Source organism: Siniperca chuatsi, linkage group LG12 (assembly GCF_020085105.1).
Source record: "Siniperca chuatsi isolate FFG_IHB_CAS linkage group LG12, ASM2008510v1, whole genome shotgun sequence".
In the NCBI taxonomy this organism is placed as follows: domain Eukaryota; kingdom Metazoa; phylum Chordata; class Actinopteri; order Centrarchiformes; family Sinipercidae; genus Siniperca; species Siniperca chuatsi.
Genome location: NC_058053.1, coordinates 2,872,174 through 2,894,934, shown reverse-complemented (window position 1 = coordinate 2,894,934; position 22,761 = coordinate 2,872,174). Strand labels below are relative to the sequence as shown.

The 22,761-nt window shown below is 40.4% G+C and overlaps 2 protein-coding genes across 50 annotated transcripts in view; both read left to right on the top strand.

The window, feature by feature from the left end:
• clasp1a (cytoplasmic linker associated protein 1a) overlaps positions 1-9,281 on the top strand; it is a 90,871-nt gene extending 81,590 nt beyond the window's left edge. For 39 of the 48 annotated variants that reach the window (XM_044216615.1, XM_044216628.1, XM_044216621.1 and 36 more), the window contains 7 exons: positions 230-476; positions 1,620-1,676; positions 2,800-2,990; positions 3,262-3,390; positions 4,943-5,149; positions 5,639-5,755; positions 6,567-9,281. In XM_044216615.1, coding sequence (XP_044072550.1) covers positions 230-476; positions 1,620-1,676; positions 2,800-2,990; positions 3,262-3,390; positions 4,943-5,149; positions 5,639-5,755; positions 6,567-6,653 — 1,035 coding nt within the window. In that variant the 3' untranslated portion in view covers positions 6,654-9,281. The remainder of the gene's footprint in view (positions 1-229; positions 477-1,619; positions 1,677-2,799; positions 2,991-3,261; positions 3,391-4,942; positions 5,150-5,638; positions 5,756-6,566) is intronic. The other 9 variants (XM_044216623.1, XM_044216655.1, XM_044216656.1 and 6 more) reach the window with 1 other exon arrangement.
• An 833-nt stretch (positions 9,282-10,114) lies between these two features.
• On the top strand, positions 10,115-22,530 carry tfcp2l1 (transcription factor CP2-like 1). 2 transcript variants are annotated; one of them, XM_044216667.1, is made up of 15 exons: positions 10,115-10,395; positions 10,890-11,038; positions 13,074-13,123; positions 15,168-15,273; positions 15,800-15,906; positions 16,001-16,153; positions 16,316-16,426; positions 18,061-18,164; positions 18,648-18,699; positions 18,833-18,926; positions 19,087-19,177; positions 20,434-20,516; positions 20,859-21,001; positions 21,677-21,728; positions 21,850-22,530. In XM_044216667.1, the coding sequence occupies exons 1-15, from the start codon at positions 10,337-10,339 to the stop codon at positions 21,885-21,887; spliced, it is 1,392 nt and encodes a 463-aa protein (XP_044072602.1). In that variant the 5' UTR covers positions 10,115-10,336; the 3' UTR covers positions 21,888-22,530. The 2 variants fall into 2 exon arrangements, with proteins under 2 accessions (XP_044072602.1, XP_044072601.1); XM_044216666.1 differs by lacking the exon at positions 13,074-13,123 and adding an exon at positions 12,897-12,970.
• The last annotated feature ends 231 nt before the right edge of the window (positions 22,531-22,761 follow it).

Genomic DNA, 22,761 nt, shown 5'->3' with positions numbered 1-22,761 from the left:
TTGCAAGCGGAGAGTACAATACTTCCAGTACACATATGTTGCGCTCATATTTTTATGGTCTTGTAGACTTTGCATTGAACCATGCTGAAGGAACAATTTTCTGAGAACACAAATGTTTTGAGACAAAAAAGGAATTGCTGTAGATGGAGTTGGACAACTAGAATTAAAAACATTGTCGTTAATCCTGTCTCCAATTCTCCCTCCTCCCACCTTCCCCTCTGTCTTACAGGCAGGAAGGGAAGGCGTAGCGTCCTCTCCTGGCTCTGACGCCCGCCTGGGCTTAGACATGGTGGAAGGGGGTCGCACCGCCTTAGACAACAAGACCTCACTACTCAACACGCCGTCACCTCGCTCGTTCTCTGGGCCACGGAGCCGTGAGTTCGCTCCTTATGGCTACGGAGAAACCATCTGCACATATGACAAGAGCGCCCTGAAGGAGGCCGTCTTTGATGATGACGTGGAGCAGTTCCGCGACTGTGAGTTCATAACTGTAATTATTGCAGCAGACAGAAATCATACAACATCACAATGTACTGTACAAACATATAAGCACACAGATTTTGAGTTTTAGAAGCTGTCTTGTTCTGCAACAAAGTGGTTTGAATGTACTGCTTGCACGCTGTTGGACGTGCAATATGAGTTCAAACCTTGTCACTTACACACAATATACATCTCACACATGCTCAGAATGTGCTGAAACCGTCTTGCATACACTTCTCAAACTGTGGTTTCAGCAAACACTTTTAAAGGCATTATTCTCAGAACTCGTACAGCTGCACTACACAAAATGTCTTAAACACGATATTGAAGCACCTTCAACACTAAAATGTGTCATTACATTCTCTATTGGAAAGTCTTAGACAACTGAAACGGACAACTGAAATGTTTTGTTCTCACTAACATTCATTTATTCTGTGTCTTACAGTATATGCTTACTCCTAAGGGTCACAATGTTTTGTACTTTCGAGCTTCTAGTGGCATAAGTGAAGAAAATATGAGAGTTTATTTTTGTAATTTTGATGAAACTGTTATTTCTTTGTTGTTGTTTGCTGCCTTTAATAGTTCTGATCAAACGTGAAAAGATAGTCACGGGACGAGGAGGAGTTGTGTCCACTTAGTGCGTCTGTGAAAAAGAATTACAAGGGCACAAGCCTGCAGTCTTGACTTTTCCCTTATGGTTCTTCCGACCTATCTATCATTCTGCTGACCTGTCTGTCGTCCACCATTCCCCCATTGTGTAATGCGTCGTGTCGTTTTGACAACATAAAGGAAGGCTTCTGTTAAGTGATGTTGAGACTTAAAACAAGACATTACCTCAACCACAAATGTGGCAGTAATTATTTGTAGTCAGCTCTGACTGTTCACTTGGTTAGTTGTTTCAACATTGCATTTATACACGTTGACACAAGAAATAGAAGAGGTGAAACTTTCTCTGCGTTGTGTTTACCACAAACACGGGTGTGTGAGTCTGCTGCTCCTCTGTTGTAAGACACAAGCCAGTCCGTGCGTCAGTTGTTTTGTCGTCATCGCATCCTTTGTTCTGCACCCTCCTGTCTCCCCTCTGTCCCTCACCTCCCCCACCTCCACCTCCATCCCTCCTCCACCCCCCTCCTCTCCAGGCCGACGGCAGGAAAGTGGTGAAAACAAGATGATGCTCCCCAAGGTCTTTGCTCCTGGTAAAGATGCCTCCCCTGCCTGACTGTCTTGCCGACTGTCTGAGAAACTGACTGAGGGACTTGATGACTGAACGACTGTCTGACTGATATACTGACTGCACCTTCACTCAACTCACCCTTTGTGCATTATTCACTCAGCTCTCTCAATTCCCATCACCATTTTTTCATGGTCTTCTAAATTCTTTTAACCTGTGTGTTCCCTAAGTCCAACCTTTCCTGCCTTTACCGCAGAACTAGCTGCCGGGTTGATGCTTTTACTAATGGTTGTGGCATTCTCTGTGATGAACTGAATGTTTTAATGTGTTAGTATGTCTAATACGTCTTTAGAGATCTAGCTTATGGCATAATGAATAGCATTATATTCTCAACAATTGAATGTCTGTACCTGCAGCTCCAGAACATAATACATGATAATAGCTTAATCACACTAACACCTACCTATAATATATATATATAATATAAAGGGCACAAGTACATTCTGTCCAACCTGTCATGGACACCCATTGAAAAAATAAATAACATCACATATTATAATTTAGTTGCACACCCATCCTTCCACTGTATATGCAAACTTTTATTTTTTTTGGTCAAATTCTTAGGCCTTTTAATGTCATCTTCCATTTAAAATGGTCAAATTCCAGGCTGCCAAATACATTTCTGAAATGTAACATTTAAGTCCTGTTGTGCTATGACTTCAGGCCTTCATGGCATACCCAGCTGTTAACTTTGCTGTGCATTCAGAGATGTATTTCTCACACAGAATGCACTACACTGTCCATCTTGGCATATCGTGTCACTTTATATTCAGTCTTAAAAGTGTAACTTTCTCTAAACAAGTGAGAACATGTATATTTAAATTGAGATTTTAAATTACAATCCATTATGACATGACAGACGGAATAAGAGAGATTACTTTACTAGTACATTTATTTTCATTGGAAACAGGTCAAATTATCCCAAAGCAGTGGAAGTTTTTTCTACTAGTCTTGAATAAATTGAAGACTGATTACAGAATAAATGACTGATGGATGACTGTTTTGGCCATGGCAAGATGTCAGTAGCTGTATTTGTGATGTGTAATTTGATGTGTAACTTATTCCTCTCATCCTCTCTTGGCGAGCAGTCGGTCAGGACCACTCAGACCTGGTAGCCGACCTGCTTAAGGAACTGTCCAATCACAACGAGCGTTCTGAGGAGCGCAAAGGCGCCCTGGTGGAGTTGCTGAAGATCACACGTGAAGACAGCCTGGCTGTGTGGGATGAACACTTTAAAACTATTCTCCTCCTCCTGCTGGAGACACTGGGAGATAAAGATGTACGTTCTCTGATGGCTCTACATGTGACTCTGAGTGTGTGTGCTTCTATAGAGGTTTGATAATTATCATACGATAAAACTGTGTGAATGTTTGTGTGCGGAGGATATTGATTCCCACTGAGCTTAAAAAACACCAGTGGGAATCACACTTCTCATAATCTCAAGAAATTGAGTGAGTGTAGGTATGTGTGGATATTCAGCAAGGATTCAAGTATGAAATAGCAGGATATTTCTACTTTTAACTGATTGCCCATGCCACTGTTTCCCCCAGCACATCATCCGAGCCATGGCCCTGCGTGTGCTGAAAGAAATTCTGAGGAACCAGCCGGCCCGCTTCAAAAACTATGCTGAGCTAACCATCATGAAGACCCTGGAGGCTCATAAAGACTCTCACAAGGAGGTATACAGCGCCCACATAAAAATAGCAGAATACACCACATTGCTTTATTTTAAAGCTGCATTAATGGGGGGGTTCACTTGGGGACACCGGAACAAGCTGAGAACGCAACATTGACATATTATGGATAATGTGTTAGCAAACTGTTGCCTATTTATACATCTGGCAGATACGGAGCAACATTTGCAATCATTTGGAGTCACGTTTGTGTCCACTTGATGAATCTAAGTGTAATATGTGATCTGTTTTGGTCTCCACCAACTCATGAGGGCAATATCTGTGTCTTTAGCTGCTAAATACTCTACCATGTTCACCAGCTAGCTGCTAACTTTGTGTGTCTGCCATTTGGTGCTGAGCAGGTAGCGTACAGTGGGTTTATCAACTTTGATGAGAGGAGAGTTTGCGGGTCGGAAAACCAAAACAGTGAGCTAAAATAGGCTAAATGGCTCTGTCGAGAGCTGCATAGTTGGTGATAATTCTCTCTGAGTTCATCAATACAAGTGACCCCTCACATTACACATAGTCATTAGATCCATTGTTAATATAAAAAAAGTATTTGTGCAGCTTCAAATGTAAATCTTTGTACATTCAAAGAAAAACATAGTTTTACTCTATTATTCAGTACGGAGACAGAAAATGACATTTTCCTCTATTAATTCATAAACCTTTAATAAAACTTTTGTATTTTCAACAAAAACGTTGGACAAACTTTCAAATTGTGTAAAAACCTTTTAATTTTTATTTTGAAAAGTTTTATAGAATATGTGTAACACCACACACATGCCAAGATATGGCATGCCTAAGACATATAAAACAGCCTAGAGTTTAAAAAGTTAATAATTGTTGGTTTTAAAAGTTTTAAAAGGCTCCATGGTACCCTCATCATTAAGACAATCAGTATGAGAACAATGCCAGTAGCTGAACACAATAACCCCGACCTTTGACCCTCAGAGAGAGAACAGAGAGAGAGAAATCCTCCTACCAGGACAGTCAGGTGTGCAGCGGGTACACAGAGTGGGTAAACAAAGATCAAATGCTGATAACAAATTGAACATAAAATACACAAAGTAAACATTGAGACTACCCTTTGATGAAACTTCCAGATCAATAATGATGCAGTTTGGGATAAGGAATCAGCGTTCAAAGTCAGACAACAAATTAGACTAATCCATCAAAAATACAACATCCAGAATACAAAATTGCCAAAATAGACCTTTAGGGTGTTCCTGTTGCCTAAATAAGGACCTTTTGATCGAAGTGATTTCTTCGTAGGGAAAGTGGTACATCTTTAACTATGTATTATCTACAATTGTGGGTGCACAAAATATTACATATCTTGTGTATGTATCATTTTCCAGCAGAGAAATGCTTTTGATATTAAAGTCCATTAAGTGGTTTGGATCTCTTATGGAAGATGCCCACTTGTTATTCCCAATAAGGCACCAGTTGGAAAGTAAAGTTTGATTCTCAGAATGACACAAATATAATATATAATTATTTTTTTTCTCCACATTATATTATTGATCTCAATGTGTATGCATGCGTGTGCTTGTAGGTGGTGCGTGCAGCCGAGGAGGCAGCGTCCACCCTGGCCGGCTCCATCCACCCGGAGCAGTGCATCAAGGTGCTGTGCCCTATTGTGCAGACAGCCGACTACCCCATAAACCTGGCTGCCATTAAGATGCAAACCAAAGTCATTGAACGCATCGCCAAGGACTCCTTACTGCAGCTGCTGCCCGACATCATTCCTGGACTCCTTCAGGTCGGCATCTGAGGCTAAAACATTACAAGCTGTTAGTTCAGACGCTGCAAGAGTTTTCAAAGAAGTCTAGATTTGGATTGTTATATTTACACGTTTATGGCTTAGATTAGATTTAATTCTCTTAGTTACCTGAAATATTTTTTCTCTTTAGTCCTGACTGGACACTCACAGCCGCAAAAATGATAGGCTTTTAAAAAAATTGAATAAACATTGTTTGCTCGACAACAGTGTTAAATGCTTGTTGTAATTGATATGGACTAAATAACAGACAGACAGAGCAGAAACATCCTTGTCGGCTCCAAAAAGGCATATTTGGACAATGTTCATATTTGGACACTGGGAATTATTTGCCTTATTTGTCCCTGGAAATGTTTGAGTGTACTCGGCACTCTTTGCGACTCCTCCCACGTTCCTGCTGACCCCTTGTGTGTTTGTGTGTTTGTGTGTGTGTGCGCACATGTGGTGCCTGATGCTGCCTTGTCTCTGCAGGGCTATGACAACACAGAGAGCAGCGTTCGCAAGGCCAGCGTGTTCTGTCTGGTGGCTATCTACTCTGTGATTGGCGAGGACCTCAAACCCCACCTGGCACAGCTCACAGGCAGCAAGGTACTGACGGCACCAAGTCTTTGCATTCTCACACACACACACACACAGTAACCAGATCCTCTACAACAGACGCACAGCCTTATCACCTTCCCATGTTGTTATTTCTCAGCAGGCTTCAAGCTGTTGTCCAATTATAAAGCACATGGTCATATTCGCCCTACTTTCACTACAACATGTGTCCTTGGGTTATGCAAGGGTTGAGGTCTGAGGGTCAGGTTAACCTGAATGGAGAGATGAGTTAGTAAAGTACATATTCAAGAGAATATGAACATACACTAGGCCTTGAAATCCTGTAACAGTTTTTGCATTTAATGCTTATTCATCCTAAGCACACATCAAGGCATTAGAAAGTATACCTGAACAATGTTGCCAATATCAATGAAAAATATATTTTGATTGAATGACGTAGGAATTAAAGTTTCAGTGTTTCCCTTTGAGCTCTTCTGCACATGTGATAGTCAGCAGTGTGTTTGAGAGCATTAAATGAAGAGATTACCTGTTGGTTCTTCATCATTTTCACAGCACTTTCCTTTCATAAGAGATGGTCCTGTGTTTTCTAGCCTATTGGAATAAGGCGCTTTGAGCACCACAAGCAGAGTGCCATGTAGTCCCATTATATTCAAAAAATGCAAAACCATGTAGATGGATAAATAGCACTACAGGTAAGAGGTGAAATATGTATTTCTGATTTTGGGGTGAGCTGTCCCTTTAAGACCTTAAAGGCATGTCAGATGTGATACTACTACTCAACATACATAATTACACTGTGCTGAGGAAAACATTAGCATCTCTTGTCTTTGCTTGTTTGCAGATGAAGTTACTGAACCTGTACATCAAGCGGGCCCAGACGACCAACAGCAATAGCAGCAGTTCCTCGGACGTCTCCTCTCACAGTTAATGGAGGGAGGTTTCATTTGGAAACCCTGTGGACGGACGGCGTTCGAGGATTTCCAGGGCATAGACACGCTTCTTGTCTCTGAGCTTCCCCTCCTCCTCCTCCTCCTCCTCATAACTCGAGCTTCGCTGCATTTTTCTCCTGTTTCGAGGAGATCCTGTCAGCAACCTATTTGTCATTTAGTTCCTCCTCCCCACCTTTGCTCTAGAAACTTTTGAATGTAACTGTGGCTTGGTTTTAGACTGGTGGGGAGGGAATCAACACATTTGGAGTTTTTGGATCTAGGAAATGCACTTTCTCTTCCTCCACAGTTCCCACAACCTCCACACCGCCTTTTGTCAATGGAAGCATGTTTCTCCTTGAGCCCTCAGATTTGGTAGAATAAGGATTTCATACATGATGCCGTGAAATATTCATCATCAGAGTGGAGAAAATGTCATTTGGCTGGCCCAGTGATGGTAATAAGCCCATAGGTTTTGGGATGAATTCTAGTTTGGGGAGCATAAAAACCAAATATTATAAGGAGGAAAAAAGAAATGTGTAAGGGAACAATTTGACAGAAAAAAAGAAAGTACTGTATGAGCATTTTTAGTTAATGTTTTAAGTTTATTGATCATGGCTCATAGAAGCCTGTGTGTCTTTTTTTAATGCTAATTTGTAATTAAGAGTGGCTTCATCAATTTAATCCCCCTTTTTCACTTAAGGTAACAAGTTGCCAAAAGATCACTTGTCAGCTCAGAATTGACAATCCTTCAAATTTTGTGCAAATCTTTATTTTAAGGTACCGAAGATGAAATCACGGCACAATTAAAGTTGTCTGAACTTGTCTTGAAATTCACGATCAGCAGACAGCAGAAGCTGAGGCTATGAAAAGTTGCAGTATTTTCACACGGACCTTTCCTGTTGTGTTTGTTTGAAAACAGTGCTTTCACAAACATGTGTGGCATCGTACCTGTAAATCTCTGAGGCTGCTGCTCAGTCGAGTGACTCTGTTTGAAGAGGAAGTCCTCTGTAAATACTGCAGATGTTTTCCCTGCTTGGAGTTGGAAGCGATCCAAGACAGTCGACAAGACATTACCAGGCCTTATTCACTTTACACACACTAAGGTTTGTTGACTGGGACCGCGGAGAGTGAATGAGACGGACAGCACTGTAACTCTTGGCTCTCACAAAATGTGAATCTGCAGGAAAAGGGACCGACAGCATTCTTGACCTGTGTTGATGCAAATACAGTATTAGTTGTTTCCTCGGATCTCCTTCAGTTCCCCTTCACGTAACCACAGCTCCTGCAATAACCGTAAATCCACAAATAAAGGTATTTTGTACATACACTTTTTGACCGCTGCTTCGCAAAATTTTACATAATATCAAGTAAAAAAAAAGAAAAGTGAACCATTTGACTATCTCACTTTTTTGCACATTAGCAAAATAGCTTGCATGTAACCTGCAGCACATGTCAACTTTGTGCTGACTTGAAGGACCCGGGTTTTTGGCTGTTAAAGTGCACTTGAACTATCATCAGATTACTCCTCCTCAATTTTAATGTTTCAGTAAAGGAGGTAGTCACGTTAGCCATGCTCATATGTTAAAGGTACAAAATGGCACAACAACTGTGACCAAAACTATGTCTTTGGTATATTTAAGCTGAGAAATCATACCTCTGGGCACGGTTGTGTTTTTTAATTTCAGTGTTATGTTTGAGGTATCAAGAAGCTTTAAAATGTTGGATTCCTGAAATGAGATCACTGTCAAAGTTGATGGGTTCCCATAGTTTACCCCAGAGGCCCCAAAGAGATACGAGTCCAGCCATGGATCCCCGTTTGGGAAGAGTTAACCCCCTCTGATCAGATTTTTATTGTTGGATATGATCTGGATCATCATGGTACAGTTATTAATCTATTGTAGGAAGGGATCAGACTCATGCCTTTTCAATGCTGCCATCATTTGTTAACTTCTAGCAATTTAATCATATAATAAGGGAAAGTATTTCACCTGGGGACAGCCTGAGTCTTTGGATGGACAATGTGGGACTCAGTGTTTTAGTTGAGTGGTGTTTGCATTTAGGGAATCCACTGAGAGTGGGCCAGTTGTGGTTATTTAAGTAAATGAATGTACAGACTATACACGTGTTATAAGTAGCTTTTTAAGTATTGGTACTGAAAAGGATTTGAGCAACATGCAGCCCTGTGCACTCTGTAATACGCCTGTCTGCACTACACCTTACTTTTCTTTCTCCTGAATTCTTAAAACCATTAATAAGCCTAGTTTTGTTTGTAACAGGACTTCTCCCAGTTAAAGCAGATCTGCACATGGCATAAGGGGAAAGTTCACCAATCGGCAAACTACTGGTCATTAGCATCTGTTATCACATTACTGGTCCTAGAAACAGACAAGATGGTGTTCCTTGCAAACTGTTCACTATGCATGTTATACAGTACACTGTCTTTCTTTTGTCTCAGTCGCTCATGTAATATTCATACCTGTATTTATATATTTTATTTGATCTTATTTTATTTTGTTCTCTCATGATAAACTGTACAGAAGGTTTTTTTTGTTAACTTCCACCTGTGATAGATTTGCAACAATGTAAAAAAAATTGTTTGCTCTAGAAATAAACAGACTACGAACTGATCTAGATGTTTTTTGGTTATTCAACACAGATTTCACAATTGCTAACAAGTTGTTTAATCTTCTGTAAGATTTAAAGAGTCAGTCAAAGCCTGTCTTCCCCATGTTCTTCCCCTTGCAGGTTGAACCTTGCTCTGGGACTTCACGGGGATACTGGCAGCAGGAGTTGTCCATCCGTCTACGAGCACATGCATCCAAGCGCTGAGGTGTGCTTAGCTGCTCTGTATAAACATTAACCTGAGCGGGCTTTTAGATGACCTGCTCCTAATCTCTGGTCCTGGTTGAGGAGCTCTGAAGAGACCGGACAGCAGCTGCAGGGGTTTGTGTTCAACCTGTTGTCCTCAATTAGTTTGTTAGCACATGTTGAAATTAAACAAGCATGTTGAAATAAACTGTCTGGTGTAAAGACATTTAGCCAGTAATGCATTACATTTAGCATCCACAGCAGTCCCTCCATCACTACTAATAATATTTCTGTTATTTGTTAGCGTGATATTAGCAGCTATAAAAGGTAAAACTACGTAACTGCTGTCTGGATTTTTAGAATGCAAAATAACACAGCTACCATGCTGCTCTTCCATGGCTGTTGTTAGACCTGTAATCACACAAAGACATAGAAGATAATTATGTTTACTCCCACTCATTTAAAGGCTACTTGCCCTTCTCTTTGTTGCCCCAAACCTGCGGCCGTTCTCTTGTTTGTTTTCCAAAATGTACCTCCAACATCATTAGCCTAAGTGAGTTTAAAGTCTAGCTTTAGGGCCATACTGTTGGCAGTGTCAACAACTGGTCAAGTGAAGCTGCTATTAATGCATCAACCCAGCTAGACATTGGTAGTGGGAGGTGTGCCTACTCACTCCGCCTCTCAAAGGTCATCCAAGGTATGCTAATGGGAGTCCTGATGACATCACTGGGACCATATAAGAAGCATGCAGAAGTCTGGCTGCAAACCTCTCTTAGCTGAAATCTGAGGAAACCAGCGGGCACAAAGCTAGCTCCGTCTGTCTCCAAGTCTTCCCTGTGGTCCTGGGATACAAGAGGACACCGCTCTGGAAAATATGCTGTTCTGCCATTCCCAGCCTGAGTCCTACCACCAGCACTCTGCTAGTTACATTAGGTAAAGCACAGACCATAGCTTCAGAAACTTGAGGATTTCAGACGCGTGCATCTGGGAAAGGTTATATGTACAACAGGTTGTACATATACAGTGCAAAGCTGTGATGATTACTTGCAAAAGAATATATGGAGAGAAGTAGTGCTTATATGGAATTGCAGTAGTTGTGCCTCCAGGAGCACATTTAAGTATTTTATTATCCACATATATAAACTGCAATGTGAAATTCAAATTTTAAAATGCATTTCAATGGTTCGTTTTAAAGAAGCATTGCATTAAAAATCCACATTCAGACTACAAATCACAGACTTTTTTTTTTTGCCTTTTAAAACTAATGCACACTGCCTGAATTGAGCTAGATGAGTAACGTATTTTGTAACATCAACCTTTTGCACCTTTGTTCCTATGATTAAATGATTAGATAAAAAAGAAAACAGGACAGTCACCTGTATCGTCCCCATACTCAGCCCCTCTTCTTTCCTTCTGGTCTCTTTCAGAGAGGCCTTGGCACCTTTCTTGAAAAATGAAGAAGCGAGGCTTATGGCTGAAAATGGTGCCAAGAGGACCCCATTCCAGTACATTCTGTGTGCAGCCACCTCGCCGGCTGTGAAACAGCAGGAGGAGAGTCTCACTTATCTCAACCAAGGTAGCTATCTGTCCTGCTAGTTGAATGTCCGCATTGACTAAATGGACTGGAGCTCATTTTGTCACATGTAATCCCAGCAGCGGCAGGGTTAGATTAACGCTGATGCTGGAATTCAAGTGCATAGGAACTCAAGGTGAGGCTAAATCTTACAGTGTTCACTTGAATTCATTTCAATTTACACCCCTGCAGTTTGGGACCCTGCAACTAATATACACACCTGTCTCTCAAAGCCAAAAAGCAGGTGGGATAGATTTGTGTGCAGAGTCATCAAGATAACAAATCCAAAAGACAGTTTGATTGGCAGATCAGCTTTATTCTGAATAATCAGTGAGATCGATTTCAGTTACCTTTGCTAATGCTCTTACAGTCGCAGCTGTGTGTGTTATGTTTCCGAACATCAAGTCTAAATTGTCTGGCTCTCTGGAAACAAAGAAAGGCCATAATAATTACGATCTCTAAAAGCAACTGTATACCTAATTGTGAAATTTGACTAGGGCTGCAACTATTATTAAACTAATTATTTTCATTCTCGATTACTCTACCGATTACTTTCTCGATTCATCTTTTAGTTAATGAAATGTAAAATGGCATTCCCAATTTCTCCTAGGCCACTGTAATGTCTTCAATTTGCTTGTTTTGTCTGATAAACAGTCTAAACTTTAATATATTCAGTTTACTGTCATATACGACAAAGAAAAACAGCAAATCGGCACATTTGAGAAGCTGGAACCAGAGAATGTTTGCCATTTTTGCTTAAAAAAATTAATTGATTATCAAAATAGTTGCCGACTGACTTTTCTGTTGATCGATTAATCAACTAATCGTTGTAGATCTAAATTTAACCACTACTGAATACTTAATATTGAAATTAAAATGTATAGCATTCAAACATTTTCCTTTAAAAACCATCTATTTGGATTTATGTGCTTTGAATTCCCCTCTTTGAAGGTTGTTCCAAATGATGCAAATTCAAAAACTTTTTTTGTCCCTGGTTGCCGGTCACCCATCTGAACTTTTCTGTCTTGGATCATGTGACTGACAGGCCATAACCTGATAGGACAGAGGTCTGATAGATTCCATGTAGGCATGATTAATTGTCCTCGCAGTGCAGTGGTGTTTGAACTGAACTAATCCAATATAAAGAAACCAGTTTTCTTTAACCTGACTTAAAGTTTTAGTTGACTGATTTGAATTTGTGAATCAAGTTTTTAAATTTTGAAATCTGGAAATTTCAAAGTGGCATTATGATGATAAAATCATATTACTGATTTATCAGTGCAACATGAGCTCCTGCATCTGTGTTCATTTGTCTGACTTTGATCTTCTAATCTAATTCTCCCTCCTTTCATCTTTTTGTCTCTTCTCTCTTCTACTTCACATCGCTCTCTGCCACTGAAACCTTCTAATTGTTTCTGTCTCTTGTTGAACATTTTTTATTTGTGCTTTATTTACCTTTTATTCATCTACAAGTTTGCCCTGCTTATCTGCTGTACAGTAATTTGGTTGGAGTAAAAACACAATGAAAGTGAGCTTGCTGTAACATGCAACAATTACACATAAGAAGTTAATTGCCATCAGGGTCCTTAGCTTAGTTCTATTACTATACTGCAAAGCACTGATAGTTAGTCCAATAGTGTCCCTCACTGGCTATTTTAATGATCTTCTTGTGATATTAAACTTAAGGTATCATATTTGATCAGTATGGAGATATGTAAAAGTTTTCTAGTGTCTGGCCTTGATATCTGGCTTAAAAGGTTTCTAATTTGATTCAATTTCTATCTCCACCTCTCTTTTCTGATTGACTGATTTCCCATTTTTCAATTTTAATCAGGTTTTTTTTTAATGTTTTAAAATGTAGGTCAGTCCTACGAAATCCGTATGCTTAACAGAAAACTAGTGGAGTATACAGATATAAGCAGCAAATATGTAAAGGTAGGTGTAAGGTATTGTGTTTGTCTGTTTTTAACTTTCACGTGACCTCTTCCTCTTTCTTCTCTTATCTGCTTTAATGTATCCATTTCCTGGTTTGTCACAGGTCCCTCAACTTCACTTCATGGGTGGGGTGTGTCGACCTTGGAGAGCTTGGTACTATCACCCAAACTTACCTTTCCTCTTTCCTAGATTTCACATTAACCCCTTATAAACACACAACTCATCTTACCTTCACATTTTTACCAAACACACACTCTCCATGATTCATCTGAACATGCCAATCCGCTTTTGTCTGCATTTTTTTTTTCATAAGGACTTGGGCATCTTTATACTTGTTCTGGACGTTTGTTTAATTTAAATTGTTTTAAAAAGTGGTATATTTTTGAATAAAACCCAGTAGCAGTCCATCATTTCTGTCATGCCACTTTCATTTTCAGCACACAGGTTGTTGTGACACGCAAAAGTGTTACCGACTGACTAAGTTTCAGATGAAAGTCGAAAGTGACTCCATTTATTGCAAAGACGTTCGTCAATACACTCACTTAAGAGTAAGGAGAGGTCATTTTATTTCATTTCTGTGTGAGTGCGTCCACTTGACATGTCTCTGTCGTCAGGCTGCCATTGCTTGAGACTGTAATGTTAGCAGTAGCATCCTAGAAACACAAGAATGGGACAGGTGGCATCTATGCAAACACATGACGTGCTGGGTCCAGGGCTTTTTGAGTTCTGGTGCTCAGTCATGCATGAGCCTCCCTCCATAAATATCCCAATGGTACATGTTTTTAAAGGTTGTTAATTTGTTGATTCATTTGATGCCGTGGCAGGATTTAAAAAGATTGCTGTAAAAGAGGTACTCCAGCGATTCAGTATTGCGCTTCCATGAAGTCAGGGGACTCACAAGAGACAGATTAAAAAAAGAATAGTCAAAATCAAAGCAGCAGAGGCCGAGAGATCCTGACTTTTAGTTCCTCGAAGGGGACACTCTCCAAAAATACATTTCCCATAATGCAACTGGATAGTATCCTTTATTATACCCTCACTGCCCCCTAAATGCCCACTACCCCACATCCCCAGTTTGTAAGGCAGGCTTTCTGTTAACAATCATAGGTCTCAAGCCCAATCCAAGATACCCCTGGTGACATCATCAGGGGTATTTTTTTGACTTAAGAAAGCTCCTCCGGAGCCTCAGGCTGAGTAGTACTACGGGTGACGGGTAAACTGAACTTCATGTGTAAAATCGGTGGAGTACCCCTTTAATGAAATCCTGACCTATGAGCAGGGACAATATTATTATTATTATTTATTTATTTATTTTTAAATGGTGACACGATTAATTGTCAGCCAACACAAAGTGAATCAAGAAGCTAGTAACAACAGCTAATAGATGCACTTGACAGATTTAAGACATGGACTATGTTCAGGGTTCCCACATGCCTTGAAAATTGTCTGAAGTTTATGAACTTTAAAAAATGAATGGATGGAACCAAAAGTACTTTTTGGTTTGAACATTTTTCTTCAACTTGACAAGATCATAAGGTGTCACACCACCCAAATTGTGTATGCTTGAATATCACCAAACAAGACTTTGAAAGTCCTTAAAGGTCCCATGAAATGGAATCAGTATCTCCTTAATGGGCTGTATTTCCTGTTGAAACAGGTCAATGGTAGTATGGAGAAAGTTTGTTTGGATAAAGGTAGATAGCTGGGATTGTTGAAACATTTGTAATGATTTTATCAACTGGAGTTTTCAGTTACGTCTACTAGTGCGACATGAGGTCACCACTGAAGAGGCACTGTTTTCCAGAAGCAATTTTCACGGAAACTCAAGTGTCCATTTCATGGAATCTGTAAATTTGTTGTCCAAGTGGGAGCCCTGATCTTTAGCTGGAAAGTCGCTGTTGGTGCTGCATCTCAGTTATCACATGTAGCTCATTGGCAGTGGGTCATTTTCCTCATGGATATATGGAGATCTTTTGTATGACTACTGTATGACAGGCAGGAATTGAGATGGAATTCATAGTGAATTTCCACGTCCGTACCCTTGCCTAATGAAACTACCTCAGTATGTTTTAATGAATAAATGAGGGGAGCCTTTTCGCACTTTGCCCAACAGTCCGGCTGTTCGGCTATGTGCGAGCTGCCCTGCTCAAGCTGTAGCTGTACTCCGGCCTAAACGCCTGATCCTGCCTGTTTACAGAGCAATGTGCGCGTGGTGTTTCATGACCGTCGACTGCAGTATATGGAGCACCAGCAGCTGGAGGGATGGAGGTGGAACAGACCTGGAGACCGAATCCTGGATATAGGTGAGAACATATGACCTGATACATCAAAGCTCACTGATATGACAAAGATCAAAGATCACTGATATCCCCAGTTTTGATGATGTATATTAAAAAATAGTTAGCATCAAAAGGCCGTTGAGCAAGGCATTTATCTGCGTACTCTGCCAGTGTAGCACCTGCTTGCTGACCAAAGTACAAGACTAATGCTGTTCTGAGCCACAAGTGAGGCCATTTATTGGCCTCCATACTTGTTTTCAGGTAACGTTCCTGGTATTTCTCTATAACATTAAATATTCATTACTGAGTAAGTAGCAATCAAAGTTAAAGCTTTGGGGGGAAAAAAACATCACTCAACAAGACTACAGCCATGCTAGCGGCTCTATGAGGCTGTAGTTAAATGCTAACATCAGCGTGCTGATGGTCCACCTCATGGCAATTCATCCAATAGTTTTGAGATATTTCAGTCTGGACCAAAGTGGTGGACCAACCAAAATATGTTTTTAGGGGCTTTATAGCAAATGTAAACTGAGTGACTCATTGTTTGCAGATATCCCGTTGTCAGTGGGGATTCTGGAGCCCCGTTCACACCCTCTGCACCTCAACACCATTGAGTTCCTCTGGGATCCTGTCAAGAACGCTTCTGTTTTCATCCAGGTACAGATAGATTCTAGTGAAATGTCTGGGGAAGTTGTTAATACATATATGGCAAACTTGCAGTTATCAAACCTTTTTTGTCATGTCTTCTCAGGTCAACTGCATCAGCACTGAGTTCACCCCCAGGAAGCATGGTGGGGAGAAAGGAGTGCCTTTTCGTATCCAGGTGGACACTTTCACCACCAATGAACACGGGGAATACATGGAGCATGTCCATTCTTCCAGCTGCCAGGTCAAAGTCTTCAAGGTATGAAACTTTCTTCCCTACGTGTTTTCTGCTGTTGTGTTTTATAAAGTTATGCTGTAATCTCATAACCATTGGGTTATATGGTCCATCAGAAATACAACTTCATTTATCTTTCGACAGGTTTATATATTTTACTTCTAATGTCAAATTTCTTTCTGGAAGCCTAAAGGAGCTGATCGCAAACTGAAGACAGACAGGGAAAAGATTGATAAAAAGGCCCTTCAAGACAGAGAAAAGTATCAACCATCCCATGAGACCACTGTGCTAAAAGAGGTGAGGCACACTGTTCTCTTTCTCTGGCCACATTACATAACAGAGCAGATCTGAGAGGACCCTTTGTTTGCTTTCACTTTGTCAGTAGCGTTGTAACGCTGTAACTTCATTGATCCCACGGTGGTAAGTCCTATTGTTATCTGGATACTTATCTAATCTCATCAGCACTGAAGCCATACAACTATTATGTTATATTTTCATGTGCTTCCCCTGCCAGTCAGAATATTTTCCTCCTCTCGCTTTGCTTCCATGCCCACAGTACATTTTAACCCAGCACTACATCACTGTATGTTAATATGTTGCTTTGCTCGTTTTGAGTCTTTTTTTAAGTGTGCTTGCTTTGGTGCTGAGCTCTGTCAATGATTGGGACTCATGGTGGTCACTTTAGTGTCTTGTTAATCTGGTTTGTCATTCATCTGCATGAAAAACAAACATACACTGTATGTTCTCAAAAAGTCACTGAAAGCCAGTGCTGGAGGAAGTACTTAGATCCTTTACTTAAGTGAAAGTGCTAATACCACGATGTAAAAATACTGCATTCAAATTGAAGTCCTGGTTTTAAAACTTGACTTCAGTAAAAGTATTATCAGCAAAATCTGTGTTATATTATTATAGGCCTAAATATTATTGTATTATTATTATTGATGCATTAACATATAAGCAGCAATTTAATATTGTAACTGGTTGAGGTGGAGCTAACTACTTTATGTACGCTTGGTTGGTGAAATTAAGTGCAAAAAGCTAGATAGCGTTTCCTCCTGGGCTAAAAATAAAGATTAAAAAAAGAAAAAACTAAACTTACTGAAAGTTTTTTGCGCAATACTTCAAGTCAAAGATTTTAAAGCTGCATTTTTATCATATATTGGCCACTTGGGGGCAGGATAACAAGCTAAGAACACAACACTGACATCTGTATATTACCTTGTAGATGACAATGTTATGGCAAACTGTGCCTGTTTACACATCGAGCAGACTCAGAGCAACATTAGCATTCATTTGGAGTCGTGTTTCTCTGTTTTGGTCTCCACCAACTCCTGAGTATTTTAGCTGCTCATCAGCTAGTTGCTAACTTTGACTGCACGTGGCTTAGTGGTAGAGCGCGTCGTCCACCAATCGGAAGGTCGGCGGTTCGTTCCAGCTTCCCCCAGCCCACGTGTCCTTGGGCAAGACACTGAACCCCAAATTGCCACAGTGTGTGTGAGTGTGTGTGATTAGTTACCTTGGACTGATGAGCACTTAGTATGCCATCAGTGTATGAATGTGTGTGAATGGGGTGAATGTGATATGTAGTTGAAGCGCTTTGAGTAGTCAGAAAAGACTAGAAAGGCGTTATAGATACGTACAGTCCATTTACCGTTACCATGTTGTTTGGTGCTGGGCAGGTTAGTCTACAGTGGGTTTACTGCTGCAGAGGTTGATGAGAAGAAAAAACCAAAACAATGGGCTAAAGGAGGCTAAAAGGCTGAGTTGGGCGATAATTCTTTGTAGGTTCCTTATTACAAGTAATACCCATTAAATTACACATAGACATTTGATCCATTGTTGGTATAAAAATACTGATTATTGCAGCTTTAATAGAATATTTTTAATATTTAGAAAACACCTTCCTCCTTCTCTTCCCCCTCCCCCTCAAGTGTTCCCCTTGGCCTGATGCCCTAAATCTCACCAGCCACAGCAGCAGCAGCACTCCGTCACCAGTTTACCACAGCTCACCAACATCCTGTAGTTTCACAGATGGGTGAGTCAGCATTTCCGCCGAATGTCACCATTTTGGTTTGCACCAGCCTTATTCACTTTGTTTAGTAAAGCTCTGTAGGAAATCTGTAGATTAATGTCAAGGTGGACTAAAAGTTGCATTGATTGTTAACGTGATCGCTAAAGACTACAATGTAAAAATGTATTATTTGGTTTGACTGCGTTTCAGTAGCTTTGATGGCAGTTTCAGAGATCAAAAGGCAGTGAAAGCCTGGGGTTGACCACAGCACCAGTGGTGGAATACTAACAGTGGTAACAGCTCCCTCTATGGGTGCTTACCAGGATTACTCAATGCTGTGCAGAAGCATGAACTTTCACAACCTGTGCTTTATAAACAGAATTAAAAACAGACCCTTTGTTTTTTATCAGTAAACGGACAGACAGATGTGTTTCAGAGCAGTATGAACAAAATGCTCATCCAGTCTCCCCAATCTGTTCTTTCTTCTTCATGTGCACATTTCTGTAGCAACTGTTCTCCAAACCAGCAAGGGGAGCTGCTCATGCCCGGCTGCTCTGATGTAAGTAACGGAGAACAGTGCAGCGCGAAAGTGTTAATGTTGCTCTCTTATTCCTTTTAGGCCATTATTTGGAGACAGTGGATGCTGTGCTGCTATACTCATTTCAAGGGCTCTTCTTCTTTTTGACATGTAGCACCTTCTGCCATCATCCTCGCTGCAGGACACTCAGCAGTGGCTGCACCGTCACAGGTTCTCACCTTTCTCAAGGCTCTTCTCCAGCTTCTCAGGTAACGGGGGTAAAATTCACACAACATATTTTGAACCATCGAACAAATTTACAGCAGGGGAGAGCAGGCACACAGCTGGGTGACTCAAAGAAATCGGAGGAACTCACTGAATATTTTTGAGCAGGAAAGAAGCAGAATAGATTTTCTGCTGTTGTTGCAGGTGCTGATCTATTGAGGATGAGCAGGGAGGATCTGATCCAGATCTGCGGCCCAGCAGACGGTATTCGCCTCTTTAACACCATGAAAAGAAGGTGAGACATTGAAATACGCTTCTAAGTGCTCAGTCACATCAGAATTGGGCACAGCTTTTGTTGTTTTGCTCTGTTTTTGTCCTTGCAAAATACTGTAGGTGTTGCTGGAAGCTGGGTGACGTACAGACTACTTGTGTTTCGTGCAGGGGCTACTGCTGGTTGATGCTAGTTTTGTTCATGGAAAAATGGATACGGGGGTAGGAAAGATCTATTGTCGTTGTTCATTAGGCAAAGGAGGGTTATATGAAACTGGAAGGTATGACTCCGCTAATATGATACCTTCCTCCATTTTGGACTCCATTTCTTCCCATGGCCTCAAAGGTCAGCACTGTCAGACGGTTCACACTTAGTCAACAGCACGAATTGTCTATGCGAAAGCTCAGCACAAATTTCCTTTGCCTCCGTGGAAGGGCATAATTTCCACTAGGGAAATTACTTTTCACTTTTCAAAATCTTATTATTGTTCACTACTCAGGGCTCACTGACTACTTGTTTTTTCCAGTAATATTTTTTCTCCACAGTTAACATTCTCCTTAAAGGACGGTAGAAATCAACATCAGTCAAAGACCAAAGCACAGAGTTCTTTGTAGAGTTGCAGAGTTCAGAAAGTACTAGGCATCAATACAGAGGTTAACACAGTATATGACCTATGAATATATAATTCTGGTTGTAATATAATTCAAAATTCTGTTGGTAATTAGGGTTAGTGCATTAATAATAAAACAATTATTTCCAACTTCCCTCTACGCCACTACATATTAGAAGAAATAGTATACTTTTCACTTCACTACATTTATCTGACTACTATACTTCTCAGATTTTACATATGAAACTATATGATAAGCTTTAAATATGTTAAATATGAAACCAGTGGTTCCTAACCTTTTTTTGGCTTGTGATCCCTGACAAAAAGCAGTGCCTACTTGTCATGTTCAGATGTCTATGAGTTGTTGGACGTTCCACCAAAGAGACATTTCTACTGTAAACTTCTCATGGTCTCATGTCAATATGTGATCACAGCCCAAAGAGGTCAAATCATCCATTTTATCACAACAAAGCTAGTAAATTAAAAAAAGAATACAGATTTGTGTAAGAGAACTTTGACAACACAGAACCTTCCCGTTACCTGCATTTAAATCCTAAAATTGTGTTCGGGCAGACAAGAGAGCAAACAAAGAACCATCTTGAGTCATGTTACTACTGCATGTTCTACCTACAGTTGTACTAGTATTACAGGCTCTGCTCCCATTTTCCAGGTGTATGCAGCCCCGTCTTACCATCTATGTGTGTCAGCAGCAGGCCAGACATCAACCTCCCATCAAGCCAGGAGGTGGAGACAGTAAGTGCACATACCGTACAATATGATTCTTATTATATGGTAAATGGACTGTACTTCTATAGCGACTTTCTAGTCTAGTCCGACCTCTCAACGCGCTTATATGTGCATGTACACTCAGTGGCCACTTTATTAGGTACACCTGTACAATCTAATGCAATCCAATACACCAGCTCTGCCATAAATTCAACCTTGTGACGCTCATAATGTTCAGTTTTTGGCGACATTGTCGGAAAAGTGTAAATTCAATGATGTGTTTATTACTGAGGTCGTAGTTAAAACATAATGGTTGGTCTAATGTAGTCATGGAAGTGCACATGAAGCTCGTTCATGTCTTCCCTGCAGTCTACCACGCTCTGTACCTGGAGGAGCTGACGCTGTTGGACCTGGCTGAAAAGATCGCTATGCTGTACAGCATCACTCCACAGCAGATTACACACATCTACAGACAAAAACCCACCGGGATCCATGTCTTAGTCTCTGACGAGGTATCCTTACATCTCCTCTATCAACCACTAACTCTTCGTACCTTTGGACCTTAGTGGCTGTCCTGTTACTTGAGGTGTAGGTTTTGATTTACAGTCAGATTTCACCCGGTCACTTGACATATGTATTATACGCCCTCAGGTTGTACTGTCACTGAGATACAGAGCAACATTAGGCGTAGCACATACTGTACTTATAGGACTGGAGCTACATTCAGGTAACTTCTATCTCGCTTGGTCTCTTTGCCGAACACAAGACTATTGCCATGTAATAGTACTGAAGCAGCGCAACTTCTCCACCAGCATCGGAAACTCGTAGGACAAACAGCCAAACAGCCAAAGCTGACCAAACACAGTTGTTGCAGTACATTTACCAGCGGCCCACCAGAAAAACACAGAGCAAAACATTGGCATAGACAATTACTGAGCTTAGATTTACAGGAACAAAAGAGTGCGATCTACAGTGAGAAAGCTTTTCTCTAGAGCTGACTATTTACCACTATCATTTCTAGGCTAGCAAAAGCTAATTATTAACACCTGTAAATGGATGGTTGTTCGTGAGGATAGGAATTTATAAATGATGATGAACTACAGGTGGACCTTTTTCCTGATTTTGATATGCAGCACTTTGGAAGTGGAGATTAGCTGTGTTTACATCGGTCGATCCATTTGTTTCAGATGGTGCAGAACTTCAGGGAGGAAACAAGCTTTATTCTCAGCACTATAAAGGGTAATTATTTTTATAGTTAACCTTTAATTTCACAACTCACATTAAAACATTCAGTAGCATCCTGTGCAGCTTGATTGGCATTTTTGAATGATCTTTTACTGGATTGTTTTCTGTTACACAGATGAAAACGCTGATGGCTACCACGTTGTGTTGAAATGACCAACAGGTGCTCAGGAGGTTCAAAGTTTCATCAGTGGAAGTGTACAGACTGTATATAAGTCCTTCTAGACTACAATATGTGGCATTTACTAAGACTTACAGTACACTGACATGCTGTTAAGCATTGGGTCTACTGGTGATTTTGTGGTTTTGTTTTGTTTTCTTTCATTTTCCTGTTTTATTTGTATTTTTGTTAAGTTCGTGTTTGATATGCCTTGTAATTATTGGTAACCACTGCTGCATTACTCCTTCACATGTGCATACATTTTTGGCTTAAACACCTGTAAATGCAAGTTAATGACTTGAATGATAATAAAGCAAAGTAAATGTCACACATCACCATGCAGACAATAGAAAAGACAAATGAACAAAAGTGTATCATGTTGTTTTAATGCAAAGCTCTATTTCCATGCTTGCCCCATGAAATGCTGTGATGTCTATTGACGGTTTCTGTTTCTTAATGCTATACGGCCTCTTGTCTTGATGAGGTGTAATGTGAAATTTGGTAGAAGTGAGGTGTTTATGCACATAGGCCGACTGTATGTTTAAACAGACATGCTGTGTTGCAGTTTGGAGGATGATTTTGACCGCCATGGCTCTATGATGAGTGTATTTCACTCAAAATAAAGTATTTTGCACCGTTGGCTATAGGTCCACAGATCTTTTTCAGGTATATGAAAATGCCTGTTGAGACAGTGAGTAAAAAATATGATCAACTGTTTTATGTAAAAGCTGTAAAAGCCAAGTTTTCCCTTCCCTCAAGTTGCGCTTGTGATTTTGCGCAAAAAGCAAAAGAAAGTGCTGATTTTAAAAAAGAATTATATTTAATGATTGTGTTTTTTTCCTATTTATGGTGCCATTAATGCTGGAGTGT

Excerpts from the sequence above, each read along its gene's own strand:
- tfcp2l1 (XM_044216666.1), top strand. The coding sequence starts at position 10,337 with ATGCTGTTCTGCCATTCCCAGCCTGAGTCCTACCACCAGCACTCTGCT. Across the intron at positions 16,427-18,060 it reads AGACCACTGTGCTAAAAGAG|TGTTCCCCTTGGCCTGATGC; the intron begins GTGAGGCACACT and ends CTCCCCCTCAAG. Across the intron at positions 21,002-21,676 it reads ATGTCTTAGTCTCTGACGAG|ATGGTGCAGAACTTCAGGGA; the intron begins GTATCCTTACAT and ends CATTTGTTTCAG.